Genomic DNA, 19,090 nt, shown 5'->3' on the forward strand with positions numbered 1-19,090 from the left:
TTTGAAAAAGCCGGGGGCTCTTTTGAAAAATCCCACTGAGTGTCTACACACAAAAGGCGTTCTTTTGACACTTAATCAAAAGAACACAGCACTTTTTCTGGTGGCCCTCATCTGCTCCCAGCTGAGGAAGAGGGCCTCTTCCTGAAAGATTCTTTCTGGGAAAAAAATGTACATAGATGCCCCAGGACCTTTTTTTTTTCAAAAGAGCAGTCTTCCATTGTGCCGGATTTGTTGATCCGCAGCATTTCCCAGCCCGTTCTTTCGCAAGAGCAGCCAGGGTTTGGCCACTACCTAAGAGCAGATTGATTTTTTGATCTGCTCTTTTTCTTTGTGGATGCGATCTCTCGAAAAAGTTTTTTGCAAAGAGATCTTCCGAAAGAACTTCTTTCAAAGGACCGCTGTAGCGTAGATGTCGCCCACGTGTTGGCAGAGCTGCCCTTAGGTGCAGGGCTAGGAGAGGAGGAGGCAGAACTAGAACTTGGGTGGGGTGGGGGGAACGGACAGAGCAGTAGATCCCTTCTCGGGGCAGAGATGTGGCTGGTGAGGAAAGGGACAGAAATGCTTCAGCGGGGCGGACTTTGGGTACCTGTGGCAGTGAGCGGGGTGCTGGCGGACATGGGCAGTGCCTGTGGCACTGGGACAGGGGCAGAGTATGCGTGTGGGGGAAACATGGGCAGTTTGGGGGTGTGGGGTGGGCAGTGGGGGAGGGCCGTGGGTAGTGAGTGGGTGGAGGCATAGGCAGTGGGGGGTGGGGGTCACAATCAGTGGGGGACTCATGGGTAGTGGGGGGACATGGGGGGTGGGGGTCACAATCAGTGGGGGACTCATGGGTAGTGGGGGGACATGGGGGTGGGGGGCACAGGCAGTGTGGGGGTCATGGGCAGTGGGGGGGCACTTCCAACTCCTCTGGCCATGGGGAGGAAAAGACCGAGACCCCGAGAGCCGGCGCCGGGGTTGGGGGCCGGGCACTTTGTCTGCCAGCCTCGCACCCCGCCATATCGCGTCATCACGGCGCGCGGCGCAGGGCTTCAGCCGACTGCGCAGTGGGTGACGTCATTCGGCCGCGCCCCTACGCCCTCCGCCAGGAGGCCCCGCGTCGCACCCCTGGTGACTGACGCGAGATCTGGGAGGAGTCGGAGGGTGGGAGGGGGGCTGACTGACTGGCCGACCAATGGCGGGGAGGGTCGGGGGTCGCCCGGGCGGCCAATGGCAGAGCGGGGCGGGGACAGCACAACGGGCGCGCGGCCGGGCTCGGGTGAGTGCTGGGCCGTTGGAGGCCCGCGGGGGAAATCCCGCCCCTCCCCTCCCCTCCCCTCAAGGGGATGTGGGGGGCAGGGCCGGCCCGTGGGGGGCTGAGCCGCGCCGCGCCGCGCCGAGCCAAAGAGCCGGGGTCGGATGATCCCGTCCCCCCCGCCTCCCCCCCCCCGCTACAGGGGCAATAGGGGAGATGGAGCTGAGCCCCCACGGTCAGGACCGGGGACCCCTGTGGGGCCCCGCGCCAGGCAAACCGAAACACGGCAAACTCTTCCCTCGCCCTCAGCCCCGGGACCGGCCGTGTGCCGGATAGTCAAACGTGCCGGATAAGGGAGCGCGAGCCCGAGCAACCCCTGACACGGAAGCAAAACGAGGCTGGCTGCGGCGGGGCTACGTCGACACTACGTTCCTCTTTGGCGGGAGGAATGCAAATGAGGGCATTTGGAAATGCAAATGAGGCCGTGGTTGCCAAAGCTCGCACTTGCATAATCTCGCGTGATCGCCTTTTCGGAAGAGATTATTTCGAAATAAAAAAAAAAAGCCGTGTGTGCGGGGTTCTTTTGAAAGAACCCTGATTCGTAATTTTTTTTTCAGTGAGAAGGGTGCCTTCAAAATCGGGGTTGTAATTTTGAAAGAAACGCGGCTGCACTGCTTTTTTTATTTGGAAAGAATCTCTTCTGAAAAGTATCGGAGAGGTGGCTGTGTTAGTCTGTAGCTTTGAGAACAAGTTTTGTGGCACCTTGTAGACTAACAGATATTTGGGAGCATAAGCTTTCCTGGGCAGAGACCCGCTTCGTCTGACGCATCTGACAAAGCGGGTCTTTGCCCACGAAAGCTGACGCTCCAAAATATCTGTTAGTCTATAAGGTGCCACAAGACTTCTTGTCGTTCTGAAAAGGTGAACATTTGTGATTGTGTAAATGAAGTGTGAGATTTGTAACTCAGCACTTCATTTGCATTTCCAGATTCCCTCATTTGCATTAGTCTTTCAAAAGGGGAATGTAGTGTAGACATAGCCTGTAAGTTTACTGTGATTTGTTTTACTTGTTTTTCTTTGGTGTTATGCATCACTAGGTATACCTCTCTATTATCTAGAGTATATGAACATCCAGCAACCTCCCAGTCCTCGGCCTGCCAGATATGAAAGAATTTATTGTATTAAGAAGCAAACACAAATGCATGCAGAGTACTTTATTTACCAACAGTAGTTTTGTACGCTGCAAACCTATACTGCATATGCTATATGTACTTACACGCAGCTGTACTGATGGAAGATGTATCTACATTTTACTTATGGTTCAAATGCTGGATATTCTGGATAACAGAATGCCAGATATGAAAGATTTTACTGTACTTTGGGACACTACTCGAGTGATTTTTCGGCACTTTTCCTTTACTGAAAACAAAACAAGTTGGCCTGTAGCACCTTAAAGACTAACTGTATTATTTATTAGGTGATGAGCTTTTGTGGGAAAGACCCATTTCTTCAGGTCTGGAGAATTACTGAGAAAAAGAACTGAGGAAAACAAATAGGGATCAGCTAAATAGGAAGGAAGGAAGGTGAGAAGACGGTAATAAAACCCCTACAAGTGTCTGCTAAGTGGGATGTCTACCATCACTGCTAATGTTGAAGGTGGAGAAATTATCCTTGTAATGCATAAGATAATTGAGATCTTTGTTGAGTCCATGGTGATAGGTATCAAACTTGAAAATGATAACCAATTCAGATGTCTCCCTTTGGAATCGGGTGTTAAAATGTCAAGTAATTCACTTTAATGTTTAGACTTTTACTTGAGTAGTTTAAAAGAAGCAGAGAGGTTGTACTTTTGACTTCACTACCATTTGTGAGAAGCTCTGTATGACTTGCTGCTTTCATCACCCTGCTGACTCTGGCACAAGCCAGCCTTCTGCTAGGCCAAAGCACAGCCCCATCAGCAAAGCGTCCAGTTGTCACGCAGGGATGGTTTAAAAAAAATTAATAAGCATAACAAAAACGCCTTTTAAAAGCTGCACCGACACCTTTTCAAAACTGGTGACTACACGGGGTTGGGAGCTCTGAGACTTGCGCTGGATCCAGCATGCGGTAGGGAGAGAAGCGTGGTGGCGTGCTCTGCCATGCGTCCTCTGCCTGGCTGGGGGAAACTGCTCATGGAATACAAACTTTTCTTACTGCCCCCATTGGCCAGATTTTAGCCAATGGGAGTAGCGGAAGGTGGTAGGCAGGAGCAGTGGGGCACATAGAGCCATGTAACTGCACCTTCCCCACTACTCTTGTGGCCAGCACCGGTACCCCCACAACATCCTTCCACACTCCTCCCACCAGCTCTTCCACCCTCTGCCTGCTTCTGCTCCCGGGGTCCTGCCCAAAATTTAGCCCCATTCTGCTCCTGCCTCCCCCCTCCCACCCAGCTCTCCCACCCCCAGTCCCATGATGAACTTTGCCTTGCTCGTGCACCCTTCCCCCCCATCCCGACCAGACACCCCGCCCGAGCTCACTCCTGTACCATCCCACCCTTCCAGACTTCCTGCCCTCAGCCCACTCCTGCACCTGCCTCCCAGCCAGATCTCCCATTCCAGCACCCTACCCTCATCCCGATCCCATTCCCTGCCAGCCCTCTCCTGCACACTGAACCCTTCATTTTGGCCTTGCCCCAGAGCTTGGGGGGCAGGGGTCTCACAAAATCTAATCCCAGGGCCCCAAAAGAATTAATATGGCCTGTGGGAAGCCCTGACGTTTGCATCTGTCCTACGCCAACCCTGCCATAGGGCTGGAGCTGCAGAGGAGTGAAGTATTTCAGTGGGGGGCCACATCAGTGAGGGTTTTGTTTTTGTTTTGTTTTGTTTGGGAGGGTGCCTCTCACTCGTGTGGCACGGCAGATGTTTTTTTGTGGCTGCGTGGACCCCGACCTAAAAAAGGTTCCCCGCCCCAATCTACGATTTTCCAGAAGCACCAGCATCTTCATCAACACCTGTTTGTACTGAAGATGGCGGACAACAGCATGATTCATCCCTGGCCGTACCTTAAGGATCTTTTTGAAATGAAAGAAGTTTCAGGATCTTCAGTACGGCTTCAGTGTCTTCTTTGTTTGCCAAAGATAGTAGAAGTGGCAGCGTATATCAGCTCACCGTCAAACTTGAAGAAGCATATGATGGTATGTAAACTTCTCTTTCTTTTAGCTGTCTGCTTTCGTTTACGATGATAGCTTTATGCAGATTGTGTAGTGTGCTTTGGACTGAGTTCATTTAACTGCAGGTGTGAAGATTCTAGGTTGCAGTGTCTCAACAGACCTCTAACTCAGCCTTGTTTGGTGCTTTGTGTTTTTATTTTAATTATTTGTTTCATATTTAAGTAGCTAGTTACTTAGTTTGTAAATTTTTTTCTTGACTAGAAATCGGGAACAAAACAGGGCTAATATCGCAGGTTTAAAAAGCTACAGCTTTTTGATGCTTTCAGCAGTATGTATTTTATAGTACCAGTAATAATTCAAAGTCTGAATAAAAAGAGAAACTAAGGTAATTCGTTTTTTGATGTTTCTGTAGAAGTTTTTTTAAAGAGAATACAGTGTTGAACACACAAACAATGATGTACGTGCAAACGAAGCTACGTCATTTTAAGCATTTGGGTAAACAAGTGCCAGCCCTGTACACAAACCAGGTGTCACTCTTGCAGAGGCAGAGCGCCAGGTAGTACAGTAGCATTTAATCATGGCAAAAAAAAATCAATTGTGGACAAGAAGCCTAATAATATTGCAATAAATGCATACGAGGGAAAAGGAAAGCTGCAACTTTTTAAATTATATTGGTGTGATAGGATGGGGTTTCCAGGCACAGCTGGAGAAATCAGTCCAGTGTACCTTTACTTCAAATCCGGGCCTCTTACAGCCCCAGGCTGGGTTTTCCTTCTCACTGAGGCAAATCCAATCAGCCACCACAGCACCTCTGCTAGCCCCATTGGTCAGCCAGAAGCCACACAAGCCAACCCACAGACTTCTCAGAGGCTGCTAAACCAGCCCAGACCAACAACCCTGTGAGAGGCTCTTAAGCCTGTTTCACCCAACACCACATGGATTCTTCCAGATCCCTAAGGGGGTGGGCCCAGCCCCGGCCCCCAGTCTAGATATACTTGGATCTTACCCAAACATCACACTCACCAATTCTTTAGATCTAAATATCTAAAGATTTATTAATAAAAAAGAACGAACAGGTTTAGAGAGAAGAATGGTTAAAGCAATACTTTACATACATCAGGCATAACTACTGAGGCTGGCCAGCGATGTTATTTGCTGGTTCTTAAAAGTCTCGGAAAGTTCATTTCAGGTTACATAGGCTCAGTTCTAAAAGCATTGTAGATCCAGCCCTCTGGGGTCCACACGCTGGCACATGGACCCTTGGAGACCAAAAGACAAAGGATACAAGATGGACACCGCTAAGTCCACACCAACACTCTTGTGTTGTCTCTTCTCTTCTGGAACAAAGCCCCCTCTTCTTCCCATAGTCCTGTGAGGTCTGCACCCACCTGACTCAGGTGGGCTGTTGGGTGCAAACTGCCACTGGATGAATCCCAGGAGACAGTCTCAGATTTCTGAAATGCACCTGTTCCTTTGTTTCAGTTCCGGTCACTTGACCAATGGGCTGTATCCCATGGACACGTTCCAAGCAGCTGGAATGTGGATTTGACTGTCTGAACACTTGTTTATAGTCCATTTATCCTGGCTGGGGCTGAGTTCCCACCTCCTATTGTGAAGCTGAGCACTGAGACATTTTCTAACACAGCTACACAGCTAAAATCTATAACTTTATCTACATACATGATACAGACATATAAGTAGCATGTACAGATTCAGGGCATCATCAGCTTTCCTTAGACACCTCACACAGCCCCCCAGCACAAGAGCTGGGGCCAGTAGCCACACTGGACATTAAAATGGTTTCCAGGCCCAATATAAAAATCCAGACATATGACAAAAAGATCATAATCTTGGCCAAGAAGCCTAATAATATTGCTAGCGATAAACGGATATCACTGAAAAGGAAAGCCACAACGTTTTAAATGATAGTGGACACAATCGCTTGCCTTAAATTGTTCTACAAGCATGATGGGAAAGACCAAGAGAACAAATGCAGGTAGATGTGAGAGTGTAATTTAAACTACATTCTTAGTTTCAAACAATCGACTTTCAGATTTTTGGAATGTAAGCCGTTTGCGGCTTGGACTGCCTGTATAAACTTATTTGTACAGGAATTAACAGTGCTTATGAAACTTGTGATTATGAATAAAATATGCTCTTACTGCCCCAAAAGCAGAAAACTTTGGAAAGGGACAAAGTTCACCACTCACTTATTGTTGCTAAAGTAGCCATGAAATCTGTAAGGAGAAGTCATTAATTGAAGTAATATTTTCTTTGCAGAGAAAACATCCCAATCAGCTGGAGAAATACACAAGGTTAACTTCTGCTGTGCAAAAGAGAAAGAAGGAATCGGACCACACTTCTGGTTCCACAAGCAAGCAGCTCAAGATTGAAACCATAGCAAGTCCCTTTATGCTTGTATCACAGCCCACAGTGGACAAGGCAGTGATGAAGTACATTATTGAAGGTCTCCAGCCATTTAGTGTTGTTGAGCTGCCAGCATTTAGAGACCTTATTCATGATCTTCAGCCTGACTCTACCATCCTGTCAAGACCTGCTCTGCAGAGAAAGATCTCTGATGCTGCCAAAAGCATGAGGAAAAATTTGATTGACTTGATGAGTGAAGTGCAGTACGTTACCACCACGGCAGACTGCTGGACAGTCAGGCGACGCAGCTTCATTGGTGTAACCGCTCACTGGATTGATCTCAAGAGCCTGGAGAGACGTTCGGCGGCACTAGCATGTCGGCATCTAAAAGGCTCGCCTACTTTTGATGTTTTGGCCACTGCCTTAACTGACATTCATTCAGAATATCAGATAAGCGAGAAAATAGTTAGAACAACAACAGACAATGGGTCAAATTTCCTCAAAGCTTGCAAACTATTTGGCAATAAAAACCAGCGGGATACTGAAGAAGGCAGTCAAGAACCAGAGGAGGAAACTGACGAGGAAGAAAACGAAGTTGAATTTCACAAAATTGCAGATGTCCTGGACACAGATAACGGCCTTGAGTACAACCTACCGAAACACCACCGTTGTGCTTGCCACCTGTTGAACCTAGTTTCATCTCTAGATGTTGTGCAGGCTGAATCAAACGACACCTACAAAAAGCTGGCTAGGTCTACGTTTGCCAAATGCCAGGCGCTGTGGGATAAAACTGGACGCTCAGTTACTGGAGCCGCAATGGTGAAAGCAGAATGCAAACTACAGTTCATTTGGCCAAGCCAGACGAGATGGAACTCTATGTTCATGGCTGCAGAGAGAGTTCTGCGCATTCTGAATGAAGAAGGAGAGGGGGCCATCAGAAATGTGTTTGAAGCACTGAAAATTAACATGTAAGTAGCGGTTCTTTATACTTTTTTGTTTAAAAAAAAAACAAAAAACTGATCATGTTGTATTTAACTTACTTAACAATGTCCATGAACCATTCTGCAGGCTGAGTCCAGCAGAGCTGGCCTTTTTATCGGAATATGCCATGGTCATGGGCCCTGTGGAGAAGGCACTAAATATTCTTCAAGCTGAGACCAGCACACAGATGGGATGGCTGCTGCCCACTCTGTACCAGCTGGATTCAAAGCTGGAAAGGCTCAAGGTGTCCTCCAAGTTCTGTAAGCCGCTGGTAGAGGCGCTGCAGTGCGGCATTAAGAAGCGTTTTGGTGAAATGTTTGAAGACCCAGAGCTGATCGCAGCTGCCATCTTGCTGCCAAAGTTTAAGACTGCTTGGACCAAGGATGATGCTGTGATTAGAAAAGGTAAGAGAGTGTGTTAAAGCAGTAGAGCCTGTCAGTACAGGCTGTCCCCTGCACTATAGCTGTAATAAGCATACTGAAAGAGCATTCAGTGTGACTGGTTGCTTTTAGGTGAGAATGTTTTCCATCTGCTAGCTAATGTTGATATGTTAAAAATAAAACATTTGTTACATATTTAGTTCCACCCTGTAATGTTATGAGGGAAAGCTGTTTATCCTTCATCGTCAATCATCAATAACCGTAGACTCAGTGCACGTTGGTGTCTGATGCCTCTCTCACTATTTCCTTCCATCTCTTCAGGACCAGTGCAGAGTGGCTTAGTTTCTGTGACTAGCTCCGCACCATTCTCTGTGGGGTCTGCCTCTCCTATTTGAACCGTCCATTATGCCAAATACCAGGGTCTTGATTTTTCGTGCATCGTTCATTCTGCAAATATGCCCAAATAGTTGTAGCTTCCATTTTATAACCTTCTGCAGCAGGTTCTCTTTTGGCTGTGTCTTCCTTTATAATTTCTCATTGGTGACCTTCTGCATCCCTCATAGTCTCAGAATCTTTCTATAACAACTCCTTTGGAACACCAATATTCTTCTCTTCCAATCTTTCATTATCACCCACGTCTCACATCCGTACAACCTGCTGCCGAATACCCATGTTTTCCAGACGCTCTGCTTTGTTCTTAAGCTAATTGCTTTTCTTTTCCAGATCTTATCCGTTGCCTTCAAACTCGTTCTTGCTTTCGCTATTCTAGTCGCTGTTTCCTTGGATTGTCTTAAAAGAGCCAACTAGAGCTGATAGCTCAGGAGCTGGCAGTGCCATTTTTCTGTAATGTTTAGTTCCATAACTAGCCTCCTTTTTTATATTAGTTTTCCTTCAATTCTTTTCCAATGCAGGTCTTGCCTACATCACGCAACAGATGGATCTTCTGCTGGACCCAGTAGAACAGCACAACGGCTCCTCTGATGAAGAGGACTTCTTTGCTTCAATTAAATTGTCTTGCACAAATGAAATTGCGGGACAGCTCGATCGGTACTTATCCTGCTCAGCAGACTCCATGGATCTTTTGTGGTCCTTTCCCACAATCAGGGAGGTGTCCATAAGGGCCAACACACCTTTGCCTGCCTCAGCTGCCTGCGAGAGACTCTTCAGCATTGCTGGACACTTGTTTTGTCCTAGGAGAGCAAGGCTTGACTCTGATAATTTTGAAAATCAGCTGCTTCTAAAGTTGAACAAACATTTCTGTCATTAATTGTCACAACGCTGAAAACGCACACATATGTATGTGGCAAAATAAATGTTTGTAATTTGACTCCTGTGTTTCATTTGGTCACTCTTTAACTTTATAAATAAAAGCTGTGACTACATTTGAATTCCAGATTTGAAATATAAAATATATGAGTGTACATAGTATGTAATTTATATATATGCATATGAACACACATGTAAGTGTGTATATACATACACATGTGCATATTTAAATTAGTGTGTGTGCGCTTTATATAGATATATGTGTGCATGCATGAAAAAAACTATAATTGGAGATACACATCTCCTAGAACTGGAAGGGATATTGGGAGGTCATCTAGTCCAGTCCCCTGCCTGCTTGGCTACACCAAGCACTGTCCTTGATGTCTATTTGTCCCAATCCCTAAATGGCTTCCTTTGGGATTGAGCTCACAACTCTGCCTTTAGCAAGCCAATGCTCAGACCACTGAGCCACCCCTCCCCCTTAAAGTTGCTCCCTAAGAGTACGGCTCTCTCAGAGCTGGAAGCAACCTATGGAGGTCATCTGAGTCCAGTCCCCTGCTCCTTTAGCAGGACCAAGCACTATCCACCTCCCCTGATTTTTTTCCTTGAGATCCCTAAATGGCCCCCTCAAGTATTGAGTTCACAACCCTGGTGTTTAGCAGGCCAATGCTCAAACCACTGAGCTCTCTCTCCCCATGTATTTTGGACAGTGCCCTATGATAACTCAGGTGGCTAACCACAGCTTTCCATAGAGGAGCTACTTTTTACTTCTAGATACTTCGGTAAAAGAATTAAGAGGCGGTGCTTTTGTACTTCTGCTCAGGAAGTTTTCCAGAAGGACACTTTGGGCTTGCCTACACTATCTCCCTACTTCGAAGGGAGGCTGGTCAGTAGGGTGTTAGGAGTTTATTAATGAAGTGCTGCGGAGCATATGCAGCACTTCATTAAGCAAATTCACCCCTGCAGCAACTCTGAAGTGTTAAACTTCAAAGTGCTGGCTCGCATCTAGCCACGGCTAAACCACCGGTACTTCAAAGTGCTTCAAGTCCTCAACATGTTGAGGAGTAAAGGGACTTTGAAGTTGCCCAAGCACTTTGAAGTACCGGCGGGTTAGCTGCAGGTAGACACGAGCCATCACCTCGAAGTTGCCCCGGGGGGAATTTGCTTAATGAAGTGCTGCATCCGGACCACAGCACTTTATTGATAAACTATTAATAATCTTATTAATTAATAAACACCCTACTTATCTTCCTCCTGTTGAAGTAGGGAGGTAGTGTAGACACAGCCTTTGACTTTCACTTAAATACATTTCTTCGAAGCAACAGTACTTTTACTGTGGAAACTTTGTGGGTACTTTTTCCACCGCTGCCCCCAACACCCCGTTTCCTGAATTGCTCTCTGCCACATCGCCCCAGCACTTCCTGCAGCTGCCACCTCTGCCCAGTACCATCAGTGACTCCAGAGCAGCTACTCCTGATTTACGCAGGACAGTGTAAAAGCTGGAATGGTGTGGAACACCATTTTGATAAACTTAATTCTTGCAAAATAGACCAAATCCTGATGCAATTTGATAACCGTGGGGGTAATTAACCCCTGTCCCTGAGCCATGGTGGATTCTCCATCCCCTGGAGACTTTAAATCAAGACTGGATGTCACTTTGCAGAAGATCTGCTACCTCTACCACAGATTATACATTTGATGCAGGAATTACTGCATAGAATTCTCTGGTCTCTGTTGTGCAGAAGGTCCGACTGGATAATTATAATTGTCCTTTCTGGCTTTCACATCAGTGTACAACCAATCTTTTAGAGAAGCATTCCATGATAACCTGAAGGCTTGATGACAAATGCTGCCCTTTCCCTTGGGCAACTATGCTCATAGTTTGGCTGTCCTCACTATTAAAATGTTGTTCGATTTACAGTTAGAGTCCAACTCCTTAGGTGAAACTGACATAAAAGACATAAAAGAGGAGACCAACCGCAGGGAGCTGGAGGATGAACTAGAACTGTTATTCCAAGATGATTGTGAGGTGATCTCGTTGGTTTGTACAAACACCCAAGAGCACAGATCTCCCACACTGGAGCCCATTGAGGAGGCTATGCAGGGGTGCAAGGTAGGAAACGTACATTTCTAAATCAGAAGAAATGAAATTACTGCAGGAGAAGTTACATTTCAAAATGACGTGGAGTTTAGCCATGAGGGGTAGGAGTCTCCTAAAGATACTGAGTGAAATCCTGGCCTTACTGAGATCAATGGAAAACTCCTAGACCTGGACACACAAAGGTACATAGCAATCAAAGTCTTGGTTTTAGGTGTCACTGTGATCCCCAGAGCCCCTTTATTTACCCAAAGTGAAACAGCTTCAACAGGAGAGACTGAGGGAACCCCTCCTAAGATCAGCCATATTGGGTCAGACCAAAGGTAGCCTGTCTTCTGATAGTAGCCATTGCCAGGTGCCCCAGAGGGAGGCCAGGCCTGCGCTAGGGTAGAAAGTTGACCTAAGATACGCAGCTCCAGCTACAATAGCACAGCTGGAGTGAAAGCACCTTAAGCTGAATTTTATTGCTGTCTCCACAGTGCACGGTCATCATCAGTAAACAGTCTTCCAGGCATAGTAATCATTTCACTCACCACCTATCTTGTCAAAATTGCTGGCTCTTTTCTGGGTTTCTGTAAAAGCTCCTGTTGCTTCACTAATTCTCTTTTCAATTGTAAGATCATCTTTACTCTCTTGTCCCCATGATACTTATCATATTGCTTAGCGTGTTTTGTTTTGTAATGTCGTTCAGTATCATTCTCCTTAAAAAAGGAAACTTTGTCTTTGCAGATGAAGCAGGAGGTATTCTGTTTGTACTTAATGACAGACTAATCAACAGTCCACTTCTCTTGAAATCAGCAGTGTTTGTCATCAATTTTCTTTTTTGTAGGTGAAGACCTCTTTCTGTAACACTGTTGACTATCAAGCCCTGAGGTGACTACCCAAAACAGATTAGAAGGAAAACAATTTGTAGCCCCACTTTTCTCAAGTTTGTTTAGTTTGTGTATTTGACAGCTTTTTCTATGTGCCGTTATTTTTTCTCTTTCCTCTGAACCGTTTGCTGGATGGTTAGTGGGTGCATGTCCTTCACACAGCAACAGAAAAAGGGTGCAGATTTGAAACATTAAAAAAAAAACCTAACAGGAAGACATTCTAAAAATCTCAAACTTAAGCGGTGATGTTGGGCAATATTCATAAACTGTGAAACTATTAACTCTTATAAGCTAAGTCTACACCACAGAGATCTTTCAAAAGAAGCCCTTCGGGAAGATCTTTTCTTGGGGGATACCTGTGTGTGTGTGTGTGTGGCTCACAGAGGGTGTGGGGCTCCTGCTGAGGGTAACCTTGATGACCAGGTAACACCTTTGTACTGCAGACAAAGGAGGAGGTGGAGCCTGAGGGGTTTGAATTGGAACTGGGAGTTGGAAGCAGTGAGTCTGGGCTGGGAGAGAGAGAGAGACAAAGGAGGGGGCAAGGCCCCAGCTCTGAGGGCCCCTCGGGGCCTCCTCTCCCCAACGTGGATTGGACTGGCTGTCTCTGCCTGCTGTACTGACTCCTCTGTACGACGCTGTGTCCTGTCGGCTAATAAACCTGCTTTTTTCCTGCTGAGTGAGAGACTCTCCTGCCTGCGGACAGGGTGCAGAGCTTGGGGGACCCCAGAACCCCATCACACTGGTGTCAGAAGTGGGATGTTCTGCACCCCGAGGATGGAGCATCCAGCAGTAAGTGACCGGGGCCCCGGAAGAAGTGGGGCCTGCGAGACCCAGGTGTGCTGAAGGGCAGTGAGGTGCAGTTCCCCAAGGCGGAGGGGCCTGCGGCCGAACCCAAGCAACTGCGGTCGTGGTCCTCGAGAGGGGGTGTCACACCCGAGGAGGGGTTACTCCTGGGAATCTGTTGGAGTCGGTCCCAGAAGGTGGAGGGGCCGAGAGCCCAACCCCCAGGAACAAGTGACCCCTGAGGAGGCTGACGCTGAATGAGTCCTTCCCAAGACAGGGTGCTCATGGTCCCTGAGAGCGGGTGTCACACTGAAGAAGGGGTTCCGCTGGGAGTCTGTTGGAGTCGGTCCCAGAGGGGCCTACGGCCTAACCCCGGGCAGCTTGTGACCCGCAAGAAGCCTGGCACACTGAAGGGATTCTTCCAGGAATCGTGGGGTGCAGAGGGCATCAGCCTGAGAGCCTGCAACCACGCTGAGAAACTCCGCTGTGAAGTGGCAGCACCTGGAAACCGAATCGAGATTAAAGAAGCTAGACAAGGCAGCGTGGATGTGCAGTGGCGGAGCTGAGGGCTCGGGAGAATCCTGCAGAGGTGAGCCCAGATCGGGGCAGGGAACCCTGGACTGCCTGGAGCTCTGAACCGAGTGGCCTGCCACAGCTCAAGGAGGGAAGGAGCGATTCCAACCCATCATCTACTAGTGGCCAAGACAGACCTGCGAAGAGTTTTCCAGGCCTGGGCCGAGGAAGGTGCCTGTGTGTCTGTGCAGGAAAGCAGCTGATCCACTGGGAATGGCAAGTTGTCTGTGAGAGAAGCTGCTTCACCTTCTGTGTGTGTATGGAGACCAGCCGGGGAGGGGCTGGGACAAAGGAGAGAGTGTCTCCCATTGTCTGTCTGTGTTGAACAGCAGCAGCAGCCTGGGGAGAGAGCAGAGCCTGCGTTTGGAAAAGGTGCCAATGAGGAAACTAGCCCATTGTCTGAGGAGGATTCCTCAGCCTGGGGTGGCTGGAGAAGGAACCACCAGAAAAGAGCATTCCAGGTGTGTCTCTGAATCCAGCCATGGGGGCTGGAGCAGAGGGAATGGCTCTGGGATGGGCAGTGGTATCCCTGCTAAGGACACTGGTCCTTGGTGCAAGAAAAGTGCTTCTGCTTCTGGGGAAGTGAATCCTTTGCCTGAGCCTGTGGGGGCTCGAGATGGAGCCAAGAGCCCAGAGCTGGATCTGAGGGCAGCTGAAGCCCGGATGGGAAGTGGGCCTGCCTCTGTGTCTCTCAGGGGGGATGATGCTTTAACTTGGTCTAATCCAGCTAGTATCATCAGGGAATCCCAGAGACCAGACGATTCTGGTACTTGTTCTTTGCCTGATGCTGAGGTGTTACTGGGAGGGGGTGAGAGGACTCTGTCCTACCAGAGTCATCCTCTCGCCAGGACACAAGAACAGACGGGCAATGGAGTTACGCTGACTGATGAAGATAAAGGAGCTGGTAGCAGAAGGGAGGAAAGGGATCCTAACCTTCTGTCCGGTGGTACTGGCTGTCTGCCTGGAGGGGGATTACGTGGGAATCTGCCTAATGGGCCAGAAGTGATCCTGGGCGTAGGTGAAACCCAGGAGCTGGTTGTGGCTCAAGGGAACAGTGCGCCTGTGGAGGCAGACAGGGGTGAGTTATTGTCTGGGGAAGCTCTTAAGGAAGAGAATTTCCCTGAAACTTTTCCTGACCCGTCTGTGGGGACTGCAGAAAATGGGAGTGAGGTGAAGGAGAGTGAACAGGAAAGGTGCATGTCTGTAAGAGCCAGAGCAGCCCTTTGCCTGGGGAGAAGTTTGTTTCAGCTCCTGATGGCCAGGACCTGCCTGAGTGTGAAACCACTGGCTGTGCTCTGCAAGGGTCCAAAGCAGGCAGGGTAAAAGTTTCTCAGGAATTGGAAGTTGATGCAAGTAAAGTAAAAAACTATCAGGGAATGTGAGCAGCCCTGTGAGAACCAAGTAAAACAGCTGCACAGCCAATCTCTGTAGGATGCAGGAGAGCGCCAGCAATTCCCCATCTCCAGATGGTGGAAACACTCATATTCTCATACTGGATTCAACTTCTGATTCCATGGGGAGGCAGTAGTTGGAGGTGAAAGGACAAAGGAGCTTTGGGCCTGGTGGGCCAGTAAGGGATAAACAGGGATTCCTTCATGTGGATTCTGCATCTGGGACTCACAAAACAGCTCTCAAAAAGCAGTTTGGTTTGCAAATTTCCAGGCTGGCTGGGAGGGGGCCGTCTTCCTGAGATCATCAATGGCCCAGCTCTTGTTAGAAGGGAGGGCACACCCAAAGAGATCAGATTTCCACCCCAGGGGGCAAGGGAGAAGATTAGAACTTGATGGTGCTAAGAAAGGCCTCAGCCATTTATCCCCAAAATACCAGATTCTCAAGGGGGTTACACAAAAGTTGTGGTCTACCAAAGAGCAACGTAAATGTACAGTTGCAATGGGTTTGTTCTGTTATTCACGCTGACTGCTGTAACCGAGGGGTGCTGCTACCAAAAGCTGTAGAATTGTACCATGCACTGAATGTTTGAAAAGAGCCATGTGACATGAGGACATTGATGTAGAAGCATGAATTGTATGTTGAAGGAGTCTGTAACTCTGAAATGTCACCATTGTTCCCTGTAACTAGTCTTGCAACCTCTGACATGAGAAGGAACATTCCAAACCTATTGTGTGGCATGGAAGGGGAAACTGAGGCACACAGCCATTTGGGTGGTCTGGCTAAATGCCAAGGATGGAAGCATTTGTACCTTCCGTTACTGGACTGTAACTGAATTCCAGACATTGGCTGGAGCAGCTGTATGGACTGGTGGTCAGATGGGGCAGGACCCAGACCACAAAAGACCTGTTTAATCTGTTGGTGCTGCAGCATCTGTATGGGCTCTGCCCGCCCGACTTGAGAACGTGGCTGACGGACCGGGGCCGAAGCAGCGAGACCAACCAACCCAAGGGAACTAAAGGAACTTGCCCGGCTGCATCACATGAAAAGGGCCAATACCAAGCTCCTGAGTTGGAGCCTCCCCCAGCAGGACTATGATGTGGAGGTGGTGCACATCAAGGGGAGCACTGAGGGTACAGCCGATGCCCTGTCACGAGGGGACAGCCCCGAACTTCCCCAGGTCACCAGTTGAGTGACCCTGCTCAGTTCGGTCTGGAAGGGGGGAGAGATGTGATGGAGTGGGGGATACCTGTGTGTGTGTGTGTGTGGCTCACAGAGGGTGTGGGGCTCCTGCTGAGGGTAACCTTGATGACCAGGTAACACCTTTGTACTGCAGACAAAGGAGGAGGTGGAGCCTGAGGGGTTTGAATTGGAACTGGGAGTTGGAAGCAGTGAGTCTGGGCTGGGAGAGAGAGAGAGACAAAGGAGGGGGCAAGGCCCCAGCTCTGAGGGCCCCTCGGGGCCTCCTCTCCCCAACATGGATTGGACTGGCTGTCTCTGCCGGCTGTACTGACTCCTCTGTACGACGCTGTGTCCTGTCGGCTAATAAACCTGCTGTTTTCCTGCTGAGTGAGAGACTCTCCTGCCTGCGGACAGGGTGCAGAGCTTGGGGGACCCCAGAACCCCATCACACACGTCCACACACAAAAAAGTGGATCAAAAGAGTTATCTGCTCCTTCAAAAGAGAGCGTCCACTTAGCCCCTCGCTCTTTTGAAAGAACGGGACAGGGACTGAAAAAATCAGGCCCCATGAGGACTGCTCTTTTGGAAAAAAGGGCTTGTGGAGCATCTACACACACTTTCCTTCAAAAGAAGCTTTTGAAAGGGGCCACTCTTTGTTAGCCGATGGCCGGGTAATGAGTGGTCTGTGAGCCTTATCACACCCGAGTCTTTAACTGCTAAGACAGACAGTCCCTTTGCAGCTGGCAGCCAGTCTGGAAAAGAGGTGACTGAGGGGCGATATGATAGAGGTATATAAAATCATGAATGGTGTGGGGAAAGTGAATATAGAAAAATTATTTACCTTTTCCCATAATACAAGAACTAGAGGACACCAAATGAAGTTGATGGGTAGTAGGTTCAAAACTAATAAAAGGAAATTTTTCTTCACACAGCGCACAGTCAACCTGTGGAACTCCTTGCCCGAGGAGGCTGTGAAGGCCAGGACTCTATTAGGGTTTAAAAAAGAGCTCGATACATTTTTGCAGGTTAGGTCCATAAATGGCTATTAGCCAGGGATAAAGTATGGTGCCCCTAGCCTTCATAACAAGGGCAGGAGATGGATGGCAGGAGATAAATCACTTGATCATTGTCTTCTGTTCTCCTTCTCTGGGGCACCTGGCATTGGCCACCGTCGGCAGATGGGATACTGGGCTGGATGGACCTTTGGTCTGACCCAGTATGGCCATTCTTGTGTTCTTATGTACAATCACCAGATTAAGAAACACATCTTGAGATGTTTAAGGTTTGGATGCCCTTTTTCTGGCAAGAAATCACTCAACTGTTGTAATTTATGGTTCCTACTTTTCTAGTATTTTTCTGTACGCTCTCTGATTCTTCAATGGTTGCATAACTAACGGGGGCGGGGCATAACTGGTTAACTAAATGTTTCGCCATGGGTTAGGTTTCCTTAAAAATACTGTTTTGTAGCACATCAGCAGAAATTGATAGGTACAGCTAAGCAGGGCTGAAGCAAGTAATTCGGTAGCAAACTCCAGGAGAACTCCAAGGTGCAGAAGTACTGAAATATTACCTGGGCCATGTCAGTTGCACTGTAGTCCAGGAAAATCCCCACCTGTGTGGGCCGGGTGTTCTCAGAGAGGGGTGTCAGACTGGAGGTCGAGTATCGGAGGGTAGCCGTGTTAGTCTGGATCTGTAACAGCGACAAAGGGTCCTGTGGCACCTTATAGACTAACAACAGAAAAGTTTTGAGCATGAGCTTTCGTGAGCACAGACTCACTTCATCAGATGCTGGTCCACTGGACTGGACTGGAGGTGAGGGCCTCGTATTCCCCCTCCCACATTGCCACAACCCCATCCCCAGGTGATTTGCCCCTTCTTGCTCACAGATTCCCTACAGCCCCCCAGAGCCCACTCAGTCTTGTCTCCCACCTCCACCTTTTAGCAATGTTATCCCCGCCCGATGGATAGCTCCTGTCCCCTTCTCCCCACAGTCGCTGCTGGGGGGGGGGGTCTGGGAGCTGGGAACCCCCTGCCCCAAGGATAGCTCCTGCCCCCTTCTCCCCACAGTCATTGCTGGGGGGGGGTCTGGGAGCTGGGATCCCCCACCCCATGGATAGCTCCTGCCCCCTTCTCCCCACAGTCATTGCTGGGGGGGAGGGTCTGGGAGCTGGGACCCCCCCGCCCCACGGATAGCTCCTGTCCCCTTCTCCCCACAGTCACTGCTGGGGGGGGGTCTGGGAGCTGGGACCCCCCCGCCCCACGGATGGCTCCTGCCCCCCTCTCCCCACATCACTGCTGGGGGGGGGTCTGGGAGCTGGGACCCCCCACCCCACGGATGGCTCCTGCCCCCTTCTCCCCACAGTCACTGCTGGGGGGGGGGGTCTGGGAGCTGGGACCCCCCACCCCACGGATGGCTCCTGCCCCCCTCTCCCCACAGTCACTGCTGGGGGGGGGTCTGGGAGCTGGGACCCCCCACCCCACGGATGGCTCCTGCCCCCCTCTCCCCACAGTCACTGCTGGGGGGGAGGGTCTGGGAGCTGGGACCCCCCGCCCCACGGATGGCTCCTGCCCCCCTCTCCCCACAGTCACTGCTGGGGGGGCGGCGGCGTAGGGGGATGGGGCGTCTCCGGCGTGGGCGGGGCGGAGTCACTTCCCGGCCCCTCCCTCACCGGCGCAGCGGGGTCTGCCGGGAACGTGGACGCGAATCTCAGCTGCTCGCGCCAGCCGGGAGCGTCCGACCTGGCGTGTCCCCTCCCGGCCACCGTCCTCTCCCCGCCTCCGAGCGCCCCCCCGCCCCCGCTCCATCCCTGCGACCTT

The 19,090-nt window shown here is 49.5% G+C and overlaps 1 protein-coding gene across 1 annotated transcript; it reads left to right on the top strand.

Moving 5' to 3' along the window:
- Positions 1–1,236: 1,236 nt before the first annotated feature.
- On the top strand, positions 1,237–9,543 carry LOC142024786 (uncharacterized). Its single transcript, XM_075017006.1, has 5 exons — positions 1,237–1,255; positions 4,200–4,406; positions 6,663–7,717; positions 7,818–8,134; positions 9,022–9,543. The coding sequence occupies exons 2-5, from the start codon at positions 4,239–4,241 to the stop codon at positions 9,375–9,377; spliced, it is 1,896 nt and encodes a 631-aa protein (XP_074873107.1). The 5' UTR covers positions 1,237–1,255; positions 4,200–4,238; the 3' UTR covers positions 9,378–9,543.
- Positions 9,544–19,090: the final 9,547 nt, after the last annotated feature.

This window comes from Carettochelys insculpta, chromosome 22, assembly GCF_033958435.1.
Source record: "Carettochelys insculpta isolate YL-2023 chromosome 22, ASM3395843v1, whole genome shotgun sequence".
NCBI classification, from domain to species: Eukaryota; Metazoa; Chordata; order Testudines; family Carettochelyidae; genus Carettochelys; species Carettochelys insculpta.